The sequence below is a fragment of the Anser anser genome (genome assembly GCF_964211835.1).
Source record: "Anser anser genome assembly, chromosome: 3".
NCBI lineage: Eukaryota > Metazoa > Chordata > Aves > Anseriformes > Anatidae > Anser > Anser anser.
Window position 1 is genome coordinate 23,415,510 of NC_139722.1, and position 24,312 is coordinate 23,439,821.

Consider the following 24,312-nt stretch of genomic DNA (forward strand, 5'->3'; position numbering starts at 1 on the left):
CCCTGTCTGCCATAGGCCCTGACAAGCGGGGCCCACCCAGTGGCACATGTTTCGGCCTGGCCCCATGCCGCTCCCATTCCCAGGCAGGTGTCTGATGCCTGGCCTGGGACTGCCGTGGTGCCCCTGGCTGCCCTGCTCCTTGCTGTGGCACTGGGATGGGCCCTGGTGCCAGGCCCTGCCCCACAACACCCAACCCCAAGCAGCTGCCATTCTCTTCCATGCCCTGACTCAAAGAAATGGTAGAGTGACCTATCTTTGAGAAGTCTTCAATAAGAAACAGACTCCAATGAATTCACCTTTCCCAATCAACTCTCTGATACTGTTTAGCAGCACAGTTCAGTAAATTCTTAGTAATTAGATGTACATCTGTACATTTTGAATGCATATTTTGAACACACATGAATTTTGGAGAGTGAATCAGCATAATCTGCAGACAACGGTTTTCTGCACGATTTACTGACACAGAAATGATGCCTGCTGAATTTTACTACTTATGAAACTATACCTGGAAGAAAGAATTCAGTTTTAATGTCACATTACTGGTTCAGTTTTGAGAACAGCAGATTTCATGCCATGTTTAAACACTATTATTTTCCTGCGCACACAAACATTCTTAGTATTGTCCAACATTCATATATAAATATGAATATAAATCTACAAAAAAAATCTAAAAAAAATATAAATCTACAGTAAATCTCCTCTGGTACCCCATTTTCAGTGAAATATTTCTAATAAAAAGAAAAAATGTCTTTTTCAATTTCCCTTGAAATTAGGAAGATTTTTAAGCTAAAACAAGATGACACACTTTTAGTGGAGGATAAGAAAATATTTTGAATCTTGAGAACCAGTAATTTTCTCACAAACCTATATTAAATAGCCCTGTTAAATAGAACGTTGCTAAATGGATCATTTAATCAGTTCTTTATCCACCAGGTCAAAATATTTGCCACATATTTTAACTGTCAAAAGCTAATTGCATCTCATAATCTCTTTCTTCATTATTGCCAATTTAATATGCTGTGTAATTGCTAGCATTTAATATGAAATGTTATAGTATTTTAATATTTATATTTTGAGGTGCAATCATATCAATTTAATTCAATACCCAAATAAATAATATGTTGGGTTTCTTCTATTTGATCATTCATTTCCTTACATAGTCCAAATACATCTACTCTCTCAAAGTTTGTGTAGTACCCAGAGAGGCAAATTTCCACAAGATGATTTGGCTACACCAGAATCAGATCAGGCTTGGAATAGTTTGTGAGTTTGGCATGCAATTCATGACTTAAGATCATATAAGATATTTTTTCTCTTGGCAAGGTTTACAGAGCATGTTCTTACTATAAAAAAAAGTCTCATAAAAAAGGAGTAAAACCATGTATGCCTAATGTATATGTGAAACGAGAAATGACATGGTTTGTTATGTCCCAGTTGTAGCAGTTTGTTTTGTTCTCTAAGGTCCAGTGAGTTTTGATGAACATAGAATGGTTCATCTTTTTCCTGGAAAAAACATGAGCTAAAAAGGATAAGCTAAGTCAAAGCTATCAAACGAAGTTCCTTGAATGTCAATACCACTTGCTATCACTATCTCTTCTCTATGGAAGGTGTGGGTGAGACAGATTTTTTTTTTTCCAGAAGTATCATCACCTAGATCCCTGTTATGAAAGCTAAACACTTTAGTATCATATTTGCTTCTGAAAATCTCCTTGAATATTTAAACACATTTACAGCACCTGAAGTTTTCTCCCCAAAATGAGTTTCATAATTATATCATAAAAGATTTCAAACAAATATACTCCTTGTGTATGTGTGAGAACCAGCAATGTTCTCTCACACACCTATACATAACCCTGTATGTTTATATCAAAGCATATCCATACCTGAAAAGCTCCCAAGACGTGGTGCTGTCATATCTCCACCATCATATATTTCAAGAGAGTCCCAATTATGTTCAGTGGCAAAGCTGATGACTTGGATCTGTAAAATGCCACCAAATAACTTTTTAAACCAACTTCTCTTATGTTTTTAAATGTTCTAGAAACAGCAAAATGAAAGGAGAACATGCCCCAAAGAGAATATAAATAAGCACGTCCAAGCAAACAAAAAAGGTAAATGAAACATTATCTTTTTAAGTTGTCTTAACTTTTAGCAAATATAAATTTGAGTAAGAAGGATTTTGCACATATGTTGCATGATTATAAATAATTACGCAAAGTGCAAATGAGAACATAACAACGACAGTTGAAGACTTCTCAAGTGCCTTAGTGATATCCTAGCAGATAGAAAGGGTTGGCATTTGCATATTGCATTGAAGGGCCTGCCTTCAGTATTTTACAGTTAAAAGAGAAACCCACTTGTTAATTATTTTGCATTCATGGCCCTATGTAAACAACAAAAATAAAGCTAACCAAAGAACAATACTGAGAAAAACAAAGCACAATCTGAAGTAGCCCTGAAATAATCTAATTGATTACTGTTTTTTGGCACTTCTAGAGAAATAAACATTTACTTTTTAAACTGAACCACAAAATACTTAATATTCCATGCTTGACAGAACATAGACTTGCCTGAATACCTGATCCCTCAGTCACTATGATTTTCCACACACAATTCAAGCTGTTACCATAAGGTTCAGGGTAACCTGGTGATAGAATAGTACCTCTCCGCTCAGTAAAATTCCCACTACATGGAACTGAAAGAAAGTATTATTATGAATTATTAAAAAACCGTAACCATTTCAAAGAACAGAAAAATAATAATAATTTTACTAATAAGAAAATGATCGTAATTCTCTTTCGTAGTACAAACTCAGAGACATTTGTGAACTGAACTCAGAAAGCAATGTTATCTAAAATATATTAATGATATACAGCATAAGATACAACAGCATGAATAAATAAATCCAAACTGAACTTCGAGTGAGCACAGCCTTGCAGCTCAGCCTAGTCACATCTTACCAATGGGTAACTAACAACTGTAAAATAGTAACTTCGAATACAAGCATAATTGACAGAAATCCTGTGAACTTACCCCCAGCTTAAGATAGTTCTAACATTGGCCCTAGCTAGTAAAATGGTGTGGTTACATTAAATATTTTTAACATAATAGGAATTGCTTCTTTAAGGTCCAAGAAAACACATCTAAGCTAACCAAAACCAGAATACACAGAAAATAGGACACCTATATTTATTCATAAAACACTCCAACTGATCATAGGGTAAATTCCTATAAATAGCAATTAGTTTGGGATATAAATCCAACGAGGGGTGAAGAAAAACCTTTCAATATTTACAAACAAACACAAACAACAACAAGAAAACAAAGTTCTAAATATTATCTTATTGGAGGTATGTTGATAAACTAGAAAATTAGCTATACTTAACAATGCCATCATTATTAATTATGCATTATGCTTCTACTTGAAAAAAGATACCATAATTCTATGGATGATAGAAATACACAACAAAGACTATATAATAAAACAGGTAAAGACACTTCTGGAGAATTAAAATATGTCCTGTGTTTCAAGCTGTAAATGAGTCATGAAAATAATGAATGTTCAAGAAAATGTGCACCACACTTGTTCATATAATCTAAGTAATTATTTGAAACACTATACTGCCTACCAGCCAGCTGGTACTCAATTACTTTTTGATATGGAAAACTGCTCTTTTAAATTGGGCATGACTGACATTAATCGAAGGAGAGTGAATATATATGTTAAATACTGTTTTCTGAAACAGTTCCTGAATTCTGATTCAGAGACGTGTGACAAAACAAATGAGTTTAAATGCAATTGCTTACCTACACAGCTTGGTACTGTGTCATTCCACTGAGCTAAGGCATTAGGTACAGAATGACATCGGATAGCTTTTGAGCCTTGCAGCAGATAGCCAGGACTACATTCGAATCGAACAACAGAGCCTGCTGAAAACTCAGAGCCAATTCTCCTTCCATACCTAGGCTCTGGAACTGAGCTACACTGTGTATCACTTGTGCGTGGAACAGCTGCATGAAGAGAGAAGGAAAAAAAAAAAAAAAAGAAAAAAAAAAGCCATGAACCCAAATGACAGTCATCATCTCAAAAGTAAACATACCACTAAAAATGCATATTGTTTCTTGTTGTAGAGAGCGCAGTTCTGTTTGTTCCTTTTATTTGTTTTCCCCCTGTCATCTCAAAGATGGGCCTAATGCTTTCATGGCTGTTAGCTGGATTATGTTTTTGGGCTGTGACAATGCACAGCCATATGACAACAGCACTTTATCGCATGTGAGTGCCATGGCTCAGAGGGCCAGTGGATTTGGAAATACATCCTTAGACATGAGAAGATCAGTGATATTTCAGTTGCCCACTTTAATTATAAGATACTGATACCTATCAACTAATTTACTTATTAAATATGGCAACTTTGGCTTCTCATTAGAAGCCGAGAGAAGTATTATGCTGTAAATAATCAGATATAAAAACGATGTAATATTATACCAATATGTGATTTATCATATTGGACTATATTCAGCAATTACAATGCACCCTCAAGGGTATTTAAAGGTATACAATTGACAGCAATTATTTTTACCAATAATTTCTGAGAATTTACAAACCTGATGTGATATGTGAACAGTTAAAAGACTGTAAGCAATATTTAAAAAGCAAAATAGTAAAATTCTTTGGAAGCCCATGAGTCTATTTTCCATTTAGCTTTCTTATTTATAAGCACTTTTTTATAGCAAACATTTTTTTTTACTTAGCAACTTTTGACACTGTGCATTTGTTTGTGTACCAAACTTGTTCCTTCTACTTTAGATTTTGCAGTTAGCTATTCTTAAATAACTACAATTTAAGAACCAATACATATATTTACAGAAAAAAAAAGGATAAAGTATCATGTGCAACATCACCTTTACATTTTCATAAAAACAATGTACATAAAAATAATATTACATATAAATAAGTTTTCTGTGCAAGTGACATCTTCAGAAGTCAATTCAATTTAGTTTGTTATTGTCAAGAATTAGTTGCAAGAAATCACTGCATCTATATATGAGTTCAGTAACACACATAAAAAAATTAAATGGGGTTTAGGCTTTACTTCTAGCAGATTCTCAAACATGGTGTTTCCAGCTTACTAACCTTTTTAAAGAATAGTGTAAACAGAATCGCAGTTATATTTCATTTTATTTTATATCCTTCAACTATTTTTTTTTCTGGCCTGTAGCTGAAGAACAATATTTCTGTTTATTCCCATACGCACACAACACCTGTTCAGCTACCCTGGCCACTAAGTAAAGAACAAGATATGTGGAACCTATATATAGTTATTTACATATTATTAGCTTCATACTTTTCTCACTTCGTGTACAGTCATTTGCTCTAATCAGAATCATAATTACTTAAGTGCAGTAATTTTAAGTACTGGTACATTCTCTAGAAATTAACATTTGTTGTCAAGTTGCATACAGAACATTAATTGAAATCAATCCTGTCTTAAATCCAGCATGAAATATGCACCACATTTCAGCAGAATATTGGCAGTTCTCATTTTTGTTTACATAACGTGATGTTCTATCAGTTTTCTGCTACTGAGAATAAGAGTTAAGTTTATGCAACTACTACCAAGTGTAGAGAAAAGCTTTTTAAAAGAAGGTTTACATATAATTGGTCGTAGTAATAACAGTACAACACATGCTCTTTTTATTTATATGCAGACAAGGTCATACAGCTACAGTAACATTTTCTTCTAAATCAACAGGTTACATTGCTGCAGAAGATTTTTAAAGCTTAAGTTGTAAGCTTCATCTAAGACTGAAAAAAAAAAGGTCAGATGTGGAATATGCTGTAATGATAATTACACAATAGGTTACTGCAGAACAAAAGCAAATACATTTTTCAAGTCTTGAAAATGGTTAAATACTTTAATTAGTTTAAAAAACAACAGCAAACAAAAAAACACTTTTCCATTCAGTAACTTTACTATACCTGACTCTGTTTAAATCAATGGGATTTTGTGATTAAGGTTTCAAAAAGAGCCTGGTATCACCCAGCTAATCTGTGAAACTTGGTCATGTATACAACTCTAACCTTGGCAGGGATCTGTCCTGCACTCATGGAAGAATAATGAAGAAACAGTAGTTTAAGGATTTTGAACAATCACAGTTCTTCCTGATCATGACCTGCAGACCAGATGTAGTCTGCCAGGTCAATTCAACTGACACAGCCTGCCCTTTCTAGTTCTTTTATTGGGAATAATTGTCTTTTCTTTATCAAATGGTCTACTGTACAAGCACAATTTTATTAGAAACATTTTTTTTTAATTATATAATGAATTTACAGCTGACAGGGTGATTATGGCTGCTCACACACCCAGTTTCATGACTGTCATATTTACCACGAGTAGGAATGAATAGATTCCTTGGCTGGGACTGATTGCTCATATGGGAGTTTTCGTCGAGACAGATTGTTTCCAATTATGTGATAAGAAAATGTTCCATACATTGTCACGGGCAAAACAGTTTTTACTCAAGGAATTTATATGTAATTTATTACCAGTTAACACAAACCTCTGATCACCAATTCAGGCGTTCAGTAAAAAAGAGTATATGAACAGTCAATCAATCACCTAAGTAAACAGTTGTCCTTTCTCCTCTTGGATTCAACTTCAGTCAAACACCTATTGTCCCTTTTCCTTCCCTCAACTTTCCTTTTTTCCTTCAACGGGTTACAGACAGTCCACCCTACTTTCTCCAGTGAGGTGAGAGGCAGCACAGGACATTGGAGTCATGTGCTCTCTTTTTGTTTCTTGCTTTTCCTCTGCTGCCCTTTGCATTTTACTCATTTTCTCACCTGCGTTTTGCTTCTTCAGGTTTTCCTGTCGCTCTGTTTCTTAGTATCCCTGCTCTAGCAGGGGCATCCATGGGCCACAGTCACTCAGAGATGTCTACCCCACTGCAGGATAGGTCTTCCACAGACTGCCAACCCCTCAGAAATACTCTCACCTCATTGTGGGTCACTGACAGACCACAGTCCCTTTAGAGGGGCAGCTCCTTTGGTATGGAGGGCCTTCCTAGGGTGGGTCTCCAACAGTCCCTCCAGCAACGTCTCCAGCAGCGTGTCCCTAGCAGCAGCTCTGGCCTTAGGGAGCTGTCATTGTTTTAAATATCTTTCAGCAGAGGGGAGGAGGTTTCAGGAGAAAATCTTTGCTTATATCCCTCACCTGGAGCCCACATCTGCAGAATCCCTACAGCAACTGTGCAAAGGTAATGGACTGTTCATAAGAACCAGATTGAAGAATATCCTGTAATTGCCAGTCTTCACAGCTGGCAATTTGCATACATACATTTGTAATCGAAACAGATCTTTTGTGTAACTAGTATTTTCAGCACCTCTGAACAAAGGATGTCAACTCATCTGGTTTCATTCCAGTACTGCCTTTGGAAAGTTCTTTTCCTGTGAGCAAGCCTTCTCTACCATTATTGCAAATGTACAGACTGTTTACTAGCACTCTTAAATTAGTTCAGGTAGCAGAAGCTCTGCTGTGTGCTTCCTTCCTTTTTGAACTGCAAGCCACCATTTAACTGAGAGCAGTCAGCAAGCAAAACATCCATGGCTAGAGCTGTGTCAGATTATTTCATTGCCAGCAGGAAACACTCAATGCCATATTAGCATTGACACTTTGCTCATTTTTTTTCCAGTTCTATTAATAAATAAGAAATGCTGAAGATGCACAAATGAACAATACCACTCACTATAAGAAACTTTTTCTAATGTTTATTTTTTCCTGCTTTAAGAACTGCCTTAAGAATAAATGTAAAATAAGCCAAACAAAACATCATAGCAAGGTGCTCCCATAACTGCTTAAAATGAAGTTTAATTACGCAGATATAAGTAATCTGTTGCAAAATGCAGTACAGATATCCATAAGACACATTGTAAAACAGAACAAAATATGTCATGGCAATCCATATGGGAACTCTAACCACCTTAGCTCTGTTCTCTAATTACATTCAGCAGTAAGCATGTGGCTACATATTTTATTCTTGTCACAGATTATGTCAATTTAATTGTTAAAGTCATAATCCTATTTTATTCGTGCCCCCCTTCATCTTTCTTCCACAGTCCTTCCTCATCCTAGTATGCTAGTTTTCTTAATAGCTCTCTTTAAAATCACACTTGACCTCATAAACTAATTCATGCGTCTGTAGGCAGAGCAAGTAAAGACAAGCATTAAAAAAACATAAATGTTGGCGTGATATAAAGGTCATTACTTTGCTTTTTAGGGAAAGAACTCTCTGTATTGCTGCAGCCTAAGCTATATAAAAATATATAAGCTATATAAAAATACTATTGTTTCTTAGGTGATGTTGCAACAGGAAAACAAATCCCAGTCTTTTTAAATGTGATTGTTCCTAGCATCATATTTCCACATACCTGAAGCTAATATTTTAACAGAATGGAAATTCATTCTGTCTTATACTACAGATACCCTTTGCCTGTTGTATGAAATACAAGGAAATGTGGTCATCTGAGAAAAAGAACTGAAGGCACAGGTGAGATATGCAGCTAAAAAGAAGTTTCTGACAAAGTGGCATTGCAAAAGCCATTAAATCTGAATCATACTTCATCTATTACTTGCTCAAATAAAAATGTGAAATAATGCAAGCTGTAATTTTTTTCCCCTCTAGCCTTCCTTCTGTATTTTGCCTATAGCGTTGGCAAGCTAGACTTTACAAGCTGTATCACAGAGGCATTCTATTTTCTGTAGTAATTATCCTACATCTTTTTAGTAAATGTTTCATGCTGCTGTGAAACAAAATTGAAATCAGCCCAGTGGAAAAGTGAACAGGGAAGAAGGTCAACCTGGAATAGAGGGCGATAAATAAAATGATTGACTTTGTAGACCAGATTACTCTGTTCAATGTGAGAGTGGATGATATTCTCTGGAGTATTTAAAAGGCTAGGCAGCAGGCAGTAGTGGAAATGTGATCACATACTTCAGAAGGAGATAGAAAAACCTCAGAATGAGTTTTTATTAAATATAATTAACTCATTAGCTTATTAAATATCATTAACTTATTAAGCAATATACATATGTGTATTAAATAAAGCTTCTAAGATATGTTTCAAAATATATACAAAAATTTGATACTGAAATAGCTCATGATTCTCCTGAGACAAATAGAGTGGCTTTGCTATATTCATTTTCTGCAGAGAATATTTCTCATTTGTTAAAATCTATTTCTTACAGTTACTGAAAACTTAGTGTAGTCCAAATAAGTGACTGAAATGATGCATGTCATCATTCTCAACAGGAGGCTTATTGTTCTACAGCAATATATATGTAGCTTCAAACAAACTAGCTCTGAAACTAGAGGTGGTGAAAACAAGTTGAAGCACAGCTGTATTGTTTCAGCATTATGCAGCATGTACCTATCCAGAACTGAGGTTTTCTCAAGTACTTGAATTTATTGTATTTTTCTTATATTTTTCTTTATGTCTTGAGAAAGCTGAAATGAACAGTACATCTAGGGATAAAGGCTTTAGGTGAATGCAACAAAGATTCCCACAGCAGCGTGAGCTCTTATGCTGTGCTTACTGACCTATGCCCTGTCAGTGTAGAACAAATCCAAAATTATATTATTAAATCCAAAATTATATTATTTTCTATCATTTCTTTTTTAAAAAAAGTAACCCCTATTTAATATTGTAACTGTAATCAAATGGGACAACTGTTTGCTGGGGCAAAAATTAAGTATTGAATGTGTTAAGTATAACATTAAGGATAAATATATAAAACTTTTCATTTTGTTTTTAGTATCTGTTTCAGGTAACCAGACAATTCTTCACCATAACCATAGGACCTATTTTCTTTGTGATAATAATAATTCCTGAATACAATGTCTGAATATAACCAGAAATTGTTGGAATACTGATATTGTGTAACAAATCCACCAGTTTTTTTTTTTCCTATTTATTAAATTCCAAAGTGCAGTTAGCAATTTGAGGCTGCATTTGCAATGCCTATTTCAAATGCTACCCAGTGGCATATTTTCACTTTCATATCAGGGAAATGTGGCTTTTAACATGTACCAAATATGTGCCTCCTTTGGTCCATCCCAGTATAGTAATTTTGAGCACGTAACTCAACACAGTATGAAGATGTATATCTCCGTTTGCTCAAACTGAAATATAATAGTCATTGTGTTTAGAAAAAAAGTTCTGTGGCATTGTCCCTACTCATTTTAGTCAAACCAAACACCGGCTAGATTTAATACATACTCCTAATAGATAACTAAATTAAGTAGCTACAACCTGGCCAGCTGCTCACAGAGATGAGCTGTTTGTGTATGTGAATATAGATGGCATATTATACTGCAAGGAGCACAAGATGATGAAGTTTAGAAATCAGTTGAAGGTTAGAATTTAGGTGAGCAGACTTTGACATATTCATGAAGTTTGTACGTGGACTTTCCTCAGGAACAACCATGAAGGGGAAGGATGTTGGTGACACTTTTAGAGAGATTTGAGACCCTAGGAACAAATTGTGAGGGATGAAGAAAAGCAACGGAGCTTTTCAAAAAAATGTAAACACCAAAAGGGAGTATACCAAAAGTGAAAGCAAAGATAGGCAACAAGCCAAGAATATGACAACATTTCTCATATACTTAAAGAATATAATCAAGAAGCCTAACTGGAGAAAAAGATAGTAAGAGACATTACAGAAAGTTAGTCGATAGGTATGCTAATTTCAAAGGGAAGTTCAAAATATATGTGGGCTTGTTGATACATGGGGGGCGGGAAATGGACAACCTAGTGACAAATGATACAGAAAAGATTTAAGCCTTTTTCACCTCACCTTTAGAGTCCTCACCACAGTCTATGGAAGACATGAACAGTCAGCAGTAAGGGAGCAAGAGATTATGGTTTCCTGAGTAAGTCGGGACCTACATTTATGGGACCAGATAGGATTCACCAGAGGTGACTGCCATTATGAAGCCAGTCTACCATCACTGGATCGCAAGAGGTCCCTTATGGCTGGAAAAAGGTTAAGACTACACCCAAATTTAAAGAAATACTTTAATACCTTAGAAGCCTTCAAAATAATACACTGTGAGAGACTTGCATCAGTATATCCCACCAAAAGAAGACAGGATTTACCTTGATAAACAAAATGGAACCCCCTGGCTGATGCCCCACTCTTAGCACTGAATCGCAGAAGAATTTGATTAGATGTAGCCAAAGGCAATGTCTCTCCTACAAAGGAAAACAGAAAAGAAATTAAACAGGCAAAGTAGAAACAAGTTGCAACTCCTAAGTATGTAATCAACTCACTGTTAAAATATAGTTTTATATTTTCCTCTACAGTTAAGGAAAATGTAAATCACAATGTGTAAAATGAAATTTAACATTGGAGATTTGAAAATTGGTCAGATTAAAAAGACTTCATGATCCAACATATTCTTGCACTTATTGCAGCTCTTGGAATTAGATCTCCAATAAACTATTTGTCTGGGGACTGTTATTACCATTTAGGGCCAAAATCTTTAAAAGAATTTTTGGTCAAATTTTCTGTAACTGACAGCTTTACCTTGCTTTGCAAAACACAGTAAACAATGAAAAATATTATAAAAGTGTTACTATATAGATATTTATGTGATGTTTATCATTTCAAAACTAAAATTGAAAGGAGAGAGAATGGATCTGACCTTTTTATATAGATGCTTCAATAAAATATATGGCCACACCTTATTAAATTTCTAATAGTATTTCAAATTTCAGTTATAGACTAAAGGATTAATAAGAATGTTTGCTATACTTTGTTCATCTCCTTCCCTGAAGTATCTATCCACAGTAATGATAAAAGCTCAGTAATGAATCACTACATACATTACTGGAGTACTTTTATACTGCAAGGATGTGACTCAAAATGACAACCGTTTTTATTCTCATTGGATTATATCAACACAGATTTTAGGAAATTCTAGTGAAATGAATGATGTATTAATTTAAAAGATATCAGATAACTGGCTAAATAGGATTGATAATTCTTTTACTTAGATTAGTTTTGTGTTTTTCCAACTCTAGTGATTCCACCTAACAGAATCCTATCCTAAACCAATGTAAATCAGATATGTCACATGGAATAAGTAAAAATGACAAGTTTAAATTATCTACAATTATTTAAAAATGTCTTCTCTGAAAATATGCATTAATTTTTACTTTTCATTACGTGTGATGCAGTAAAATTGGCTGCCTAGATGAGTTGTCTCTTATTTTGTTAAAAAAAAAAAAAGCAAATATTGTTTTTGTTGCTGAATTTTTGCCAATGGTTAAATGATTTTTAAAATAAATTCATGAACTCATGAGACAAATAGCAAGGATTCACCATATGAAAACAATGAGTTGAAATTTTCAAATAATTAATTATTTTCTATACATTGAATGTTATATTTCTTTAACAACAAGCATGTCTTCAGTTACTTACAGTGAAAACCAAATAGCAACGAAAAGCCCTGGACTGAAAAAATCTTAAAATTGCATATAAACTTTGCTAAATACTAGGACTGTATGACAAAACACACATACAGAGCTGAAGAAATATTTTCATATTATCCACTTGAGATGAATATAGTTATTATATATGCATAGACTGGAAATTTTGGCCACGCAGGAATCCATATAAGTTTAATTATCATTTCACAGGGTCAACACTTTGCTATAGTTACCTGAATGTAACAGCTGGTCTGCTTTTAGTCTAAGTGCATGTTTGCATACAGATAATTGCATTTTGTGAATACAAGCAATTTGTGTTTAAATTAGACATTCAGAAAATGTAGATGTGTAATTCACAGAGTTTAGGGGCAGAGAAGATAATTATACCATCCAATCTGCCCTCTTACATAAAGATCAGAGAATTTCATTCAATTATTTCTCCACTCATCCAAGTGATTTGTTCTTTCCAAAACCATATGTTCCAGAAGAATGTCTTGTTTCAAAGATTTGGTCTTCTATTTCCCTTGGTAATCTGATCTAGTGATTTTATTATTATATTTCCAAATGAAATTCAGAATGTCTCATGAATTCTTTTTTTCCATACTGAACTGTGTAAGAAATATATACTTGTTTTCTTTATTCCTTACCTGAGTGGGATCCAGACAGTGAACTAAGAAGTCTAGCCTGAGAGTTTTCTCCATCAAATAATTCTGCCACATCATTCAAAGCTGTCTGGAAATAGGCAAATTGTCCAAACACAACTATATTTAAATAAATAAATAAATAAATAAAAGAGTGTGAGAGAGAGGAAACAAAAAAAGAAAAAGAATAAAAAGCAGCTAAAACAAGAATCTATTTTAAAAAAAACTAATTTAATGGTATCATTAATATTTAATGCTATTTTTGCTTGTCTTAGCTACCAGTGGATTCCTCTATGAATTGTTTCCAAATTTCAGGAAGGAAGAGAAGCTTAATTTATTGTCTACAATGATAAAACAAAATTGAATTTAATCAATAACAAGAGTCCGATGTGCATTTCAGTATTTATTTTTTATTTTTAATTAAAAACAAAACTAAATTAGTCTTTCCCCAAAAGCATGCTCTCTAGTCAAACAAGTCTTCTTGTTCTTTATTGCATAACTATGTATGAAATAAAAAAATAGAATATCTAAAAAGGATTTTTTTCACCAAAATTTCACTACCAACCTTAGCAACCATTAGGGAGCATCTGCTGGCACACATGATTAGTGACTCATCCAGACTTAGGCTAAGGAAAATGTTTTAAATTCACTGTTTAGGCTACTTTTGTATCTTTTCATTAGTTCTTATTTTATCACAAAAATATGAAAACTGACCAAGTAATAAAAACATCAATTCATTTCTATTTTGATATATTGTTACACTTAAATTTGCACTTTAGCTGTAGGTAATTAAAGTGTATTAAAAATAAATCATTTAACTATAGAACATGTATAATTAGTAAATATCAAATGGTTCACTGAATTCAAGTATCAGTTAGCAATACAAACATGAAGTAATAAACTAGTAAAATCAAGTCAATAAAAATAATACTTCATTACTCAAGCCACATATATTTTATTGGTAAAGGAGGAATCTGTTTTAAAATTATTCCTATTCCAGATCCTTTATACAAACCACAGATCTCTGATGCAGGACTTACATATGATTTTCTGTACACCTTGTATCAGCCAGTATTTTCTAACATTTTGTAAATTTCTTATTTGCATAACTTTTTTTAAAAAACAAATTGTGTAGTCCAGTCTCCTTATTTTTAAAAGCAGGGCTAACTTTGAAGTTAGATCATGTTGCTGAGATCTTTTCTGAGAAAGTTTTGAAAACTGACAAGAATTAAGAATGCAAAACTTCTCTGAGCTACCTGTACATAACCATTGTCATGGTTGAATGTTTTCCATATTAGAGAATCAGAACCATAGAATGGCTGGGGTTGGAAGGGGCCTTAAAGATCATCTAACTCCAACCCCCTTGCCATAGGCAGGGATGCCACCTTATGTCCAGATGGAATTTGTTATGCTGCAACTTGTGACTACTCCCTCTTGTTCTTTCACTGCACACTCCTCCTTCACTTATCTTCTGCAGGCTGAAACTCCTTCCTTCAGCTTTTCTGGCTACTGTGTGCAGCCTCACTGTTGCACTTGTTCTATTTTAGCACCCTGTGTCCTGTACTTTGGAGACATAACACTATAGATGTAGTTCCCAGATACTACTTTGTGAAGGCTAAGAGGGAAAAAACACTACCCTTAACTTGCAGGCTACATCCTTGCTAATGCAGACCAATGTGCAGTTAGTCTTCACTGCTGCAAAGACATCCTCTGTGCCAACTGTCATCAACTAGAAGTAAAGTTATTATAGTGCTCTTCAATACCAAATTCTATTAAAACAGGTAAAATTATACCTTTTATATATTTAACAAAAAAGTCTCACAAATGAAAAAGGATTCTTTTTAAGTTGTATCTCTTGCCAGTAAACGCAAGTGAGTTTTTGGTCAAGCCCTCTTCAAGTCAGTACTGTTATGAAATTATATAATAATAAACAGAGAGAAATTATTTTGTCAGGTGTATGACAAGCATTTTAAATGTTAGCTACAGATCCAACTTGTGTCAGCTTATTTCTAGCAAATAAGAATAAAAAGATTTATTTGTTTAGTTGACTGGTGAAAGGGTTGTGTACTTTTAAGATAACATGAATAAAATACTAAATGTTGTGCATTACTTATTAAAACCTAAATTGTGATAACATTCAATAATTCAATACAATAGTTATGCAAACAAGTTATGCAAATCACTCTGAATGATTTGATTGATTCCTTTTGCATGTTCCAGCATCTTTCTTGCTCTACCAGCTATTTCTTGTATCCTATACAATTTGAGTAGGAAAAAGAATTACACTCAATCAAATTTCACTTTCACTTATAGAAAAGTCAAAACTACAATAAAGAATACAGAACATTTTAAACTTTACTGTAATACAAATCTCAAGGATTTGTGTTATTCCCATCCCTAAAACATTAATAAGTAACTTTTATATGATACAAAAATGTGGTTTTTGAAATAGAACACAGTCTAAAATATAATTTATTTGCTTATTATTTAACCATAGCTCTAACGAGTATCTACTGTGCAAATGTATTTGTGGACACAGACTGCTTAGCTGAAGTCTGTTGATCACCCTAGGGAGGCGTAAAAGATGAAAATCCTAGAATCAATTTCTGTGCTGAGACCATTTATTTTTGATAAGCAATTTGCAATATATTGAAAATCCAAGGTCACTATTCCACATAAAGGACATTTGAACAGTAGAACTGTGATTAATGATTGATAAGTCAAAAGAATAAATTCTTACCAAATTCTTTAGGTACAGTTATTGAATAATGGCACGTCTGTCCAGCAGTGTAATTATGAGGATAGCTTGGTGATAAAACCACTCCCTCCGATCCAGTATACTGTCCTCCACATGGTGCTGGAATCAAAACAGAAAGAAGTGTTGTATGAATTGTAGCTACTCCTATCTGCGTCAGTTCAGTCTGATGATGAAAACCTGTACCACAAAATGATAGTTTGGTGCTTTAGTCCTTGTTTGTTTTCCTACAGAGACAGATCTAATGGTTCTTTCCAAGGATATAATTTTTATTAAAACCACTTAAAATTGGACTATGAGAGTTTTACCTGACTACAAGTATTTGTATATGACTGGAAGTACAAATTAGTTGAAAGAAGCTGTAAACAGAATTTAAGTGTTGTGGTTTTTGTTTTCTTCTGTTCTGTTCTGTTTTGTTTTCCCAAGTTATATGTATATCTATCTGTCTTAATCTATAGACATATATATCTATATCTACCTATCTATATATATAAAAAAAAAACTTCAAGAAAAAGATATGGTAGTGATTACTAGTGCATATATAAGTGGCGGTATGCAGTTAACTTGCGCCTCAGAGAAATATGTAGATATGTTAACTGCACCCTGCACAGAATGCCATACTTTGTGAACATATGCTTAAATTGCCTTGTTTTTTCTAACTTCCCAGATGATTATCAGAAGAGCACACAGATAATACATATAAAAAAATCTTCTGTTATTTCCTCTGTAAAACTAAACAGAAAGAGTAACACAAACTCTTTACAGCTACTTTTGTTTTTAAGCAAGGAAAAGATTATTGCATGATGTAAATAAATACTTTCTATTATAAAGAACAGAGTAAACCAACGTTATTTTCCTCTGTGAATCTTCCATACAACAGAACACATTTTAGCAACTGCTTGGAAAGCAGCTCTGAGGTCTACCTGGGGTTTCAGGTAGACCAACAAGCTCGCTGGTCTGGAGCTATCAGTGTTAGAGCCCGTGGCTCTGCTCACTGGGGTCTTGCAGCGGGACTGTGCCTAGCCAGTGAGGGCACTGCCTGCGCTTTGTTCACCCTCAGCTCCCAACTTAACCACCTTCATGTAGCAGACCTGCTCCTTCTGCTCCCTGGCAGCAAGTGGGTTTTAAAATCACACTTGAAATATTTCTGCAAGTTTAAATTCCCTATCAGGCAGCAATTAATACTACAAATGTATCTTCTTTTAGCTGCTTATATGAATTATTCAAAAATCCAGTGTAATTATAGATAGAGGATGGGAAGTTTAGTCTATTAATAGGCTGAATAGGTAAAAGTCAGGTATCACAAGAAATCAATTTATGCCATGAATTTAAAGTCTTTTTTTTTTTTTTTTTCTTGGTTTGAGGATACCAAAACCTAAGCCACAAAGACACAGGATTAAATTCTCAAGTCATGAACATTTCACTGGAATGAAAAGTATATAATATATATAGTATAAAGTATATAAAGTATATAATTATGCTTAATTTAAAACAAATTCCAAAGTTATGGAGTCTTAAGAAATGTACTCTTCTAAAATGTGCTTACCTATTTTTAAATATATTTCTAAAGAATAACTTCGATAATATCTGTGATAGCATATTTGTAATGTATCTGCCCTGGAAAGAAAGCCTCTGAGTCCTTTGGCTAAAAAAGATATAAGAGAAGTTCTCTTGAAAATTAAAGCTGTAAACTTTACCAGCGCAGTGATATGGCATTCCAGCTTATCCTGAATAGAACTCTCAGTTTTGCCTATAGAATAAGTATTTTCTCAGTTACTGTTACCTAGCTTTGTATGAAATTTATTTTCATCATGTCTACCAGTAAAATACTATCTTAAAAAAAAAAGAAAGAAAGAAAGAAAGAAACTTGAATTCACTTATTCAGAGCAATTGATTTTTTTAAAAAAGCAGATAATTTTCAGAAGTTTTTAGGATTTCCTATACAATACTTATTTTAGATTATTTTACATTTTTCATGCTTCAAACTTTGCAATGTTCAAATGTTGACATTCTGTACAATTTCTGTTCATGTCAGCCATGCTTATTTTATTAAACAGTTATTTTACAACTCCATAAACCATCTTTGTGCCTGCTAAGATTTAAAAATACCTTTTTGAAATAAACTCCAAAGATTTATTATATATTTCATGGAAACAGCTTTCTAATTCAACTTCAGAATTTACACTTCTAACATACATTGTTTCTGGGTAAAGACCTTCCAATCCGTACCCATGCAATGACTTTGCAGTATATTGCAGTATATTTATATGTATATTTGTATATTATTTATTTATATGTATATTTACATTTGCTATGTACTACTAAGTCTTTTCTAATTCAGTGATTATCACTTCTGTTTCATACTGGATTGAATAAACATTATTTTTCAGATCTGAAGTTACAATAATAGACAGAAAATTTCAAAGTATTTACTTTCATTAAGTTATAACTTTGTTAACAAAATAATCTATTTAGGCCTCTGACAGAATGCCATATAGTGATGATCAGGGTTTTCTCATACTGTGGCTGTTCATTCCTACAGTATGCTTTGGACATTCTCATCTTTAAGTTGCTATAGAAAGGAAATGTTTTTTCACTTTATCAGAGATCAAACACATTGATTGCATTTACTAGCTTCTATATGTTTTTCTTTTTTTTTCAAAAAATTATATTTTCTTTCTTCTATCACTAATCATGACTAATCATTTCACATTATTTGTGACCATCCTTGACTTTTTAAAAATATCATTTACATGGCTACTACAGCTATATCTTGTGCTTTCCCTCACAGTCATTTTAGTTTCCAGAGTTTTGGTTATGATCTAAGCCATTGCAATTCTTACCTTACCTTACATGCAAGACTGAGCTCAAATCAGAAAGAAAATCTTTATACATTCCTGGCCTTTTTTTTCTTTTTTTTTTCATATATGCCTTTGTTACTCCTTATAACTTCTGATAACTTGACGGTCAAACAACTATTTAAAAATCTTGCTTCCAGTATGCTTAACTCCTTTTTAGAGTAATCAATTCAATTTAGTATAGAAATTCTCCCTTTTTAGCATAGTTTAAAAATATTAATACTACAAATTTATAATACTCTTTGATGCAATTTGGTGCTGGTTATTTTTGCAAAGATACAAATGGAAGACTTTTACCTCATATTAATTTTCTGAGAAAAGTTAAGCTCCTGTGGGCTGCTTAAAAAATCTCTTATATTCAGTTTTCTTGAGTCACCTTAACTTCAGTCATAAGAGCATGTGTTTTAAAATGGTACACACAGGAAAACATACTAGACAAATAGACTTAAAGTACTTCCACAAGCATGTTTTCTAGTTTACAGTTTTACTCAGATTTAACAGCATCAACGTATCTAATCTTTCACTTAGTAATTTCTGCTTCTTTGGACAAACAGTGTTACTTAGAATAGACACAACAAGCAAATTTAGAATAGACATTGCAATGCATTAATTGTCATCTTGGAATAAGACTTATAACCACCTGAGGCAGAAAATTTAAGTGATGTCTCAGAGCTCTGGATAACTAATTCATCCTCTATCCCTTGCTTCAGTATTTATGTTGAATAAATATAGAACAATTCTAACAAATCAAAAGAAAGTTATATATATTAGTTATTGTCAGTTAAGTGCTGAAAGATTTAATTTGGTTGAAAAATAATGTTCTGTAAAATTTTAAATTTTTAATTATCTATGGTATGATCCTCAAAATGAATGCAGTATGAGACACTGCTCTCCATTTTGTCAAAATACATAATTTTTAGGAGCTTTGTCTGTCTATTCTAGAACTTTATTTCTGGGTGTAAAAATAGAGGATTCAAAAGAACATTTCCTTTAATTTTTAATTTCATATTTTATATGTGTTATAATTAAATATATTATTTAAATAGCAAATTACTGTTTAAGAAATAAGTTCTATTCTGCTTTAAAAATTAAGGAAAACTAATGTTGCTTTTAAAATTTAAATTTGAATTTTGTGTCAAAGAATCTACAGCTCCCAAAATAAGAAAAGTATTCCAGTTTACAAGGTGAAGCACAGGTCATTAATTTTAGTTCTACACTACAATTCAGTGGTTTATTACCATTTCATAACTGCTTAAGTTATACAAGACGTTGTTGTTCTGCAAGTGTGCTTTCATAAGGTATTAAAACTAAACTATTGTAATGTCACAGCAAAAGCTTCATTCTGCACTTTTAATAAGTAAAACAATTCATCCTGCTGTTATGGGTGCTCCAAATATTCACCGCATGGAGGGAAGAAACACTTGCTATTTTTCTTGCAAATCTGTTTAAAAAAAAGGTTACCGAATCAAGAACCTCTGAGGGGGGAAAAAAAGTCCATCCTAATTCCTCTTCTGTGTTGAATTTAGATTGAAAAATGCATATACTTTTAAAAATCAGGCATATTATAAAATGTTGTTAGGCTGCCTGAGGTTACACGATTAAATTTTTAATCAACCAAAATAAAAACAATAATATGATTTGTCATGAGTGAATATTACATTTGTTTGTAGCTGATGGAGACATTTCCTTCCTTTGTCCTGTCCTCAATGTGATATGGTAAAGAAAAGGGATATAAAACTTTATTTTGCTGGTAACCTGTTTGGTATCTCTTGCATCCCTGTTAGTCAGACTAACATGGTATTACATTTGACCATAGAGGCAATTGATTTTGCTTGGTTAAATAAAATGATTATTTCGTATCTTATGTTTTGGGTTAATTTCTAATACACATTATGGCTTTGCTTAAATATTAGTATTTGTTTGTGCTGTTAGGATTCCATTCTTTCGTAACATAAATGCTATTCAAGCCCGATGCACTTTCTCCTTTTTTTTTGGGGGGGTGGGGGTGGAATCTGCTTCTGTTTTTTTATTTGCATCTCCGTTTATGGCTGTGGAAAGAAATGCACTGTCCAGTTGTGCAGGGATGGGGTTATGACAGCCAAGGTCCAGTTGGAGTTGAATCTGGCAAGCTATCTGAAGGGCAACAAAAATGGGTTCTAAAAGTACATTAACAGGAAATTGAAGACTAGGGAAGATACAGGCTTATTGCTGAATGGGGCAGGTGACCTGGTGAAAAAGAACAAAGGAAAGCCTAGGCACGTAATGCCTTCTTTGCCTCAGTCTTTACCACTAAGACTTCAGAAATCCCAGATCTCCTTCTGAGACTGTAAGGAAAGTCTGGCACAAAGAAGGCTTATCCTCAGTAGTGGAAGACCAGGATAGAGAGCACTTAAACTGGACAAACCGAAGTCCATCAGGCCTGACAGATTGCTCCCACAAGTCCTGAGGCTGATGTCATTGGAAGACCACTCTAAATTATCTTTGAAACATCATGAAAATCAGAAGAAGTTTCCAAAGACTGGAAGAGAGTAAATGTCACTCATATTCAAGAAGGGCAAGAAGAACTATTCAGGGAACTACAGGTTGGTAAGTCTCACCTCAGTCTCTGGGAAGACAATGGAGTAACTGATCTTGGACACCAATTTCTACACACATGTAGAACAAGGCAATCAGGAATACCCAACAGGGATTTACAATGGGGAAATCATGCTTAACCAACACGATGGCCTTGTACAGAGAGGTGACTAGCCTCTATGAGGGGAGAGAAGTGGATGTTGTTTACCTCAATTTCAGTAACGCTTTGGACACTGTCTGCCATAACATCCTCATAGTCAAGCTGACAAAGCACGGGTTAGATAGTGGACAGTGAGGTGGATTGAAAACTGACTGAACAGTCAGGCCCAGGGTGTGACCAGGGGCAAAAAGTCCATTTGGAGACCAGTTACTAGTGGTATACCTCCAGAGATTGACACAGGGGCCAATGCTGCTTAACAACTGTGTTAATGACATGAACAATGAAACACAGCACACCTTGAGCAAGTTTTCAGACAGTAAAAGACTGAGTATTGTGAAGAAATTTAACTCCATTGCAGTTGAAACCATGACATCCTTAAATCAGCATAATCCATAATTCTGTCTGCATCTTAGATTAGGCTCTGTATATGTGTGTGTATGGATGTACACGTATACCTATATATCTGTCTCTGTGTGTATACTCTGTGTGTCTATGTGTGTATGTATAAGTATTCCATCTGCATTTGAAAAAAAGGCACAGAAAAAAAAAAACCTCAAGCTGTTGTCAGCATTCCGGCACCAAAAAAAAAAAAAAAAGAGGGAGGGAGAAAAACTGAAAGTATGGTGTATGTTTGTAATATTAATTCCATCATCCTGCTTTGTTTATTTACATGATGTGAACATGTTCATAAAGTAGAAACTGACCTGCCAAACACAAACTGCTAACTGTAGCTTGTATGACTGCAGTCAGTTTCACTCACATCAGTGACATTTCATGGCAATAAATTCTCTTTCACTCATTCTTGAAAATTCTGATACTATATTTAGGCATAATTCTAAAAAACTCAGAAGGGAAACATTGTTAAATACAATTTGACAGAAACTAAAACTACTCTTCTTTATCTGACCTGCTCTGCACAACACAGACTGCAGGACTACATGTTTCGGAGTACACCTCTCCGTACTGTATAGGTTTTGGCTGGGACAGGGTTAATTTTCTTCGTAGTAGCTCATATCATGCTATGATTTGGATTTGTGACCAAAACAGCCTTGACAACACAATGATGTTTTAGCTATTGCTGAACAGTGTTTATACAGCATCAAAGCCTTCCCAAAAGCCATTTTTCATGCAGCCCTGCCAGTGAGGAGACTGGGAGTGCATGAGAAGTTGGGAGGGGACACAGCCAGGACAGCTGACTCCAATTGACCAAAGGGATATTCCACGCCATATGATGTTTATTGCTCAGCAATAAAAGCTGGGGGGGAAAGGAAGAGAGGAAGGATGTTTGGAATTGTGGTGTTTGTCATTCCAAGTAACTGTATGTGTTATGAAGCCCTGCATTCTTGGAAATGGCTAAACATCTGCCTGCTGATGGGAAGTAGTGAATGAATTCCTTATTTTACTTTACTTCCAGACGCAGCTATTGCTTTACCTGTTAAACTGTCCATGTTTCAGCCCATGAGTTTTCTCACTTTTACTCTTCCAATTCCCTTCCCTAGAGTGAGCAAACAGCTTTGTGGTGCTTAGCTGCCTACAGGGATTAATCTACATCAGGTACCGGTAGTTTTGCATAATCCTGAGAAAAACTAATAATTCCTCTTTGTCTTTATTTTAAAAATACTTTCCACATTATAACAGAGAATCAAATATATTTTCCAATTATAAATGAAGCAGATTTATTAGGAATAGCTGCAAAGCAGAATAAACCCAATTGTGTTCCCCTTTTCACTGTCTTCTTTGAACTGCTATTGACAGAAGACAGTGAAATAGATAAGACCAAATCCAACCAGGATTAGAAAATTCCTAGTAGGTCACTCGCCTCCTCTGAAAATATCATCTTGTCTGCATTACAGTCTTGAAAATTAAAACCTTGGAGGAACATCTCTGAAAAAAAAAAATTCTAAGAGTTCTGATCAATGTTCCAAAATAAACATATATTCATAAATAGACAATTACATTCTTCTGCATTTTTAACCTACTGTATTCAATTCATCTTTCAGATAGACATGAAAGGGAACAGAATGTATTTTGTATAGCTTTCAGTTTTCCTACAGTAAAGGATAAACTGTCAGAAAGGAAAGTATGCAGAAATGTTGCTTAGACTAATTGTCATTTGTCGGGAATTGTGTTATAACAGGATAAACACATTATTTCTTGCAATTTAAATCACTTACTGACTTGCATAAGTTCAGTTTTAGTTGGCATAATGAAGCTGATTAATATCAATCAAAAGACGTAAAAAAGTGGATTTTGTGTTTTTATTAAAAAAACAACATACCTCTTATTTTATAATTTAATCTATTCATATGAATAGACATATCTGATACAAGTATAATTTTTAAACATACCTGTAGCGTACAGAGTTCCTATGAAACCTTTTTCTAGTATATTAAATTAAAAATAAAACTAAGGAGACCTTTTATTCTTTCTGCTTGATAATCCAGGTTTATTTTCCTCTAAATATAAAGCAAGTCAAGAAAGTACTGGCAGGATATTGTAGCTAAAACCTTTCCAGTAAATAACCTTACTCACTAGTTCTCTCTTTGTATTTAATATGATGTAGTTGTAGTCAAACCTAGGAACAATCAGTATCAGATATTTAGAGAAATTTGTAGACTCAAATTGACTGAAATTTAACAACTTATCTGATGACATATTGTTTAATATGCTGTTCTCTTTACCACTAGCTGTCTTCAAGACAAAGCCTAGGTTCCACACCTGGGCTGGAAGGACACCATGAATGAATCTTAAAGGTCTGTCTACCTCTATTCCACATAACCACCAACACTTTCATAATTGTGTTCCCCAGATATTTTCTGCATGTGCCATTATAC

The 24,312-nt window shown here is 34.0% G+C and overlaps 1 protein-coding gene and 1 long non-coding RNA gene across 15 annotated transcripts in view; one reads left to right on the plus strand and one right to left on the minus strand.

Moving 5' to 3' along the window:
* CSMD1 (CUB and Sushi multiple domains 1) overlaps positions 1–24,312 on the minus strand; it is a 1,157,973-nt gene that overhangs the window by 172,383 nt on the left and 961,278 nt on the right. For all 14 annotated transcript variants that reach the window (XM_083828025.1, XM_083828026.1, XM_083828024.1 and 11 more), the window contains 6 exons: positions 15,872–15,988; positions 13,138–13,251; positions 11,156–11,251; positions 3,808–4,011; positions 2,571–2,695; positions 1,884–1,980 (listed from right to left, as the gene is read on the minus strand). In XM_083828025.1, the coding sequence (XP_083684151.1) occupies positions 1,884–1,980; positions 2,571–2,695; positions 3,808–4,011; positions 11,156–11,251; positions 13,138–13,251; positions 15,872–15,988 (753 nt within the window). The remainder of the gene's footprint in view (positions 1–1,883; positions 1,981–2,570; positions 2,696–3,807; positions 4,012–11,155; positions 11,252–13,137; positions 13,252–15,871; positions 15,989–24,312) is intronic.
* Positions 1–24,312, plus strand: part of LOC310896118 — a 254,818-nt gene that overhangs the window by 68,473 nt on the left and 162,033 nt on the right. The window lies entirely within an intron of this gene.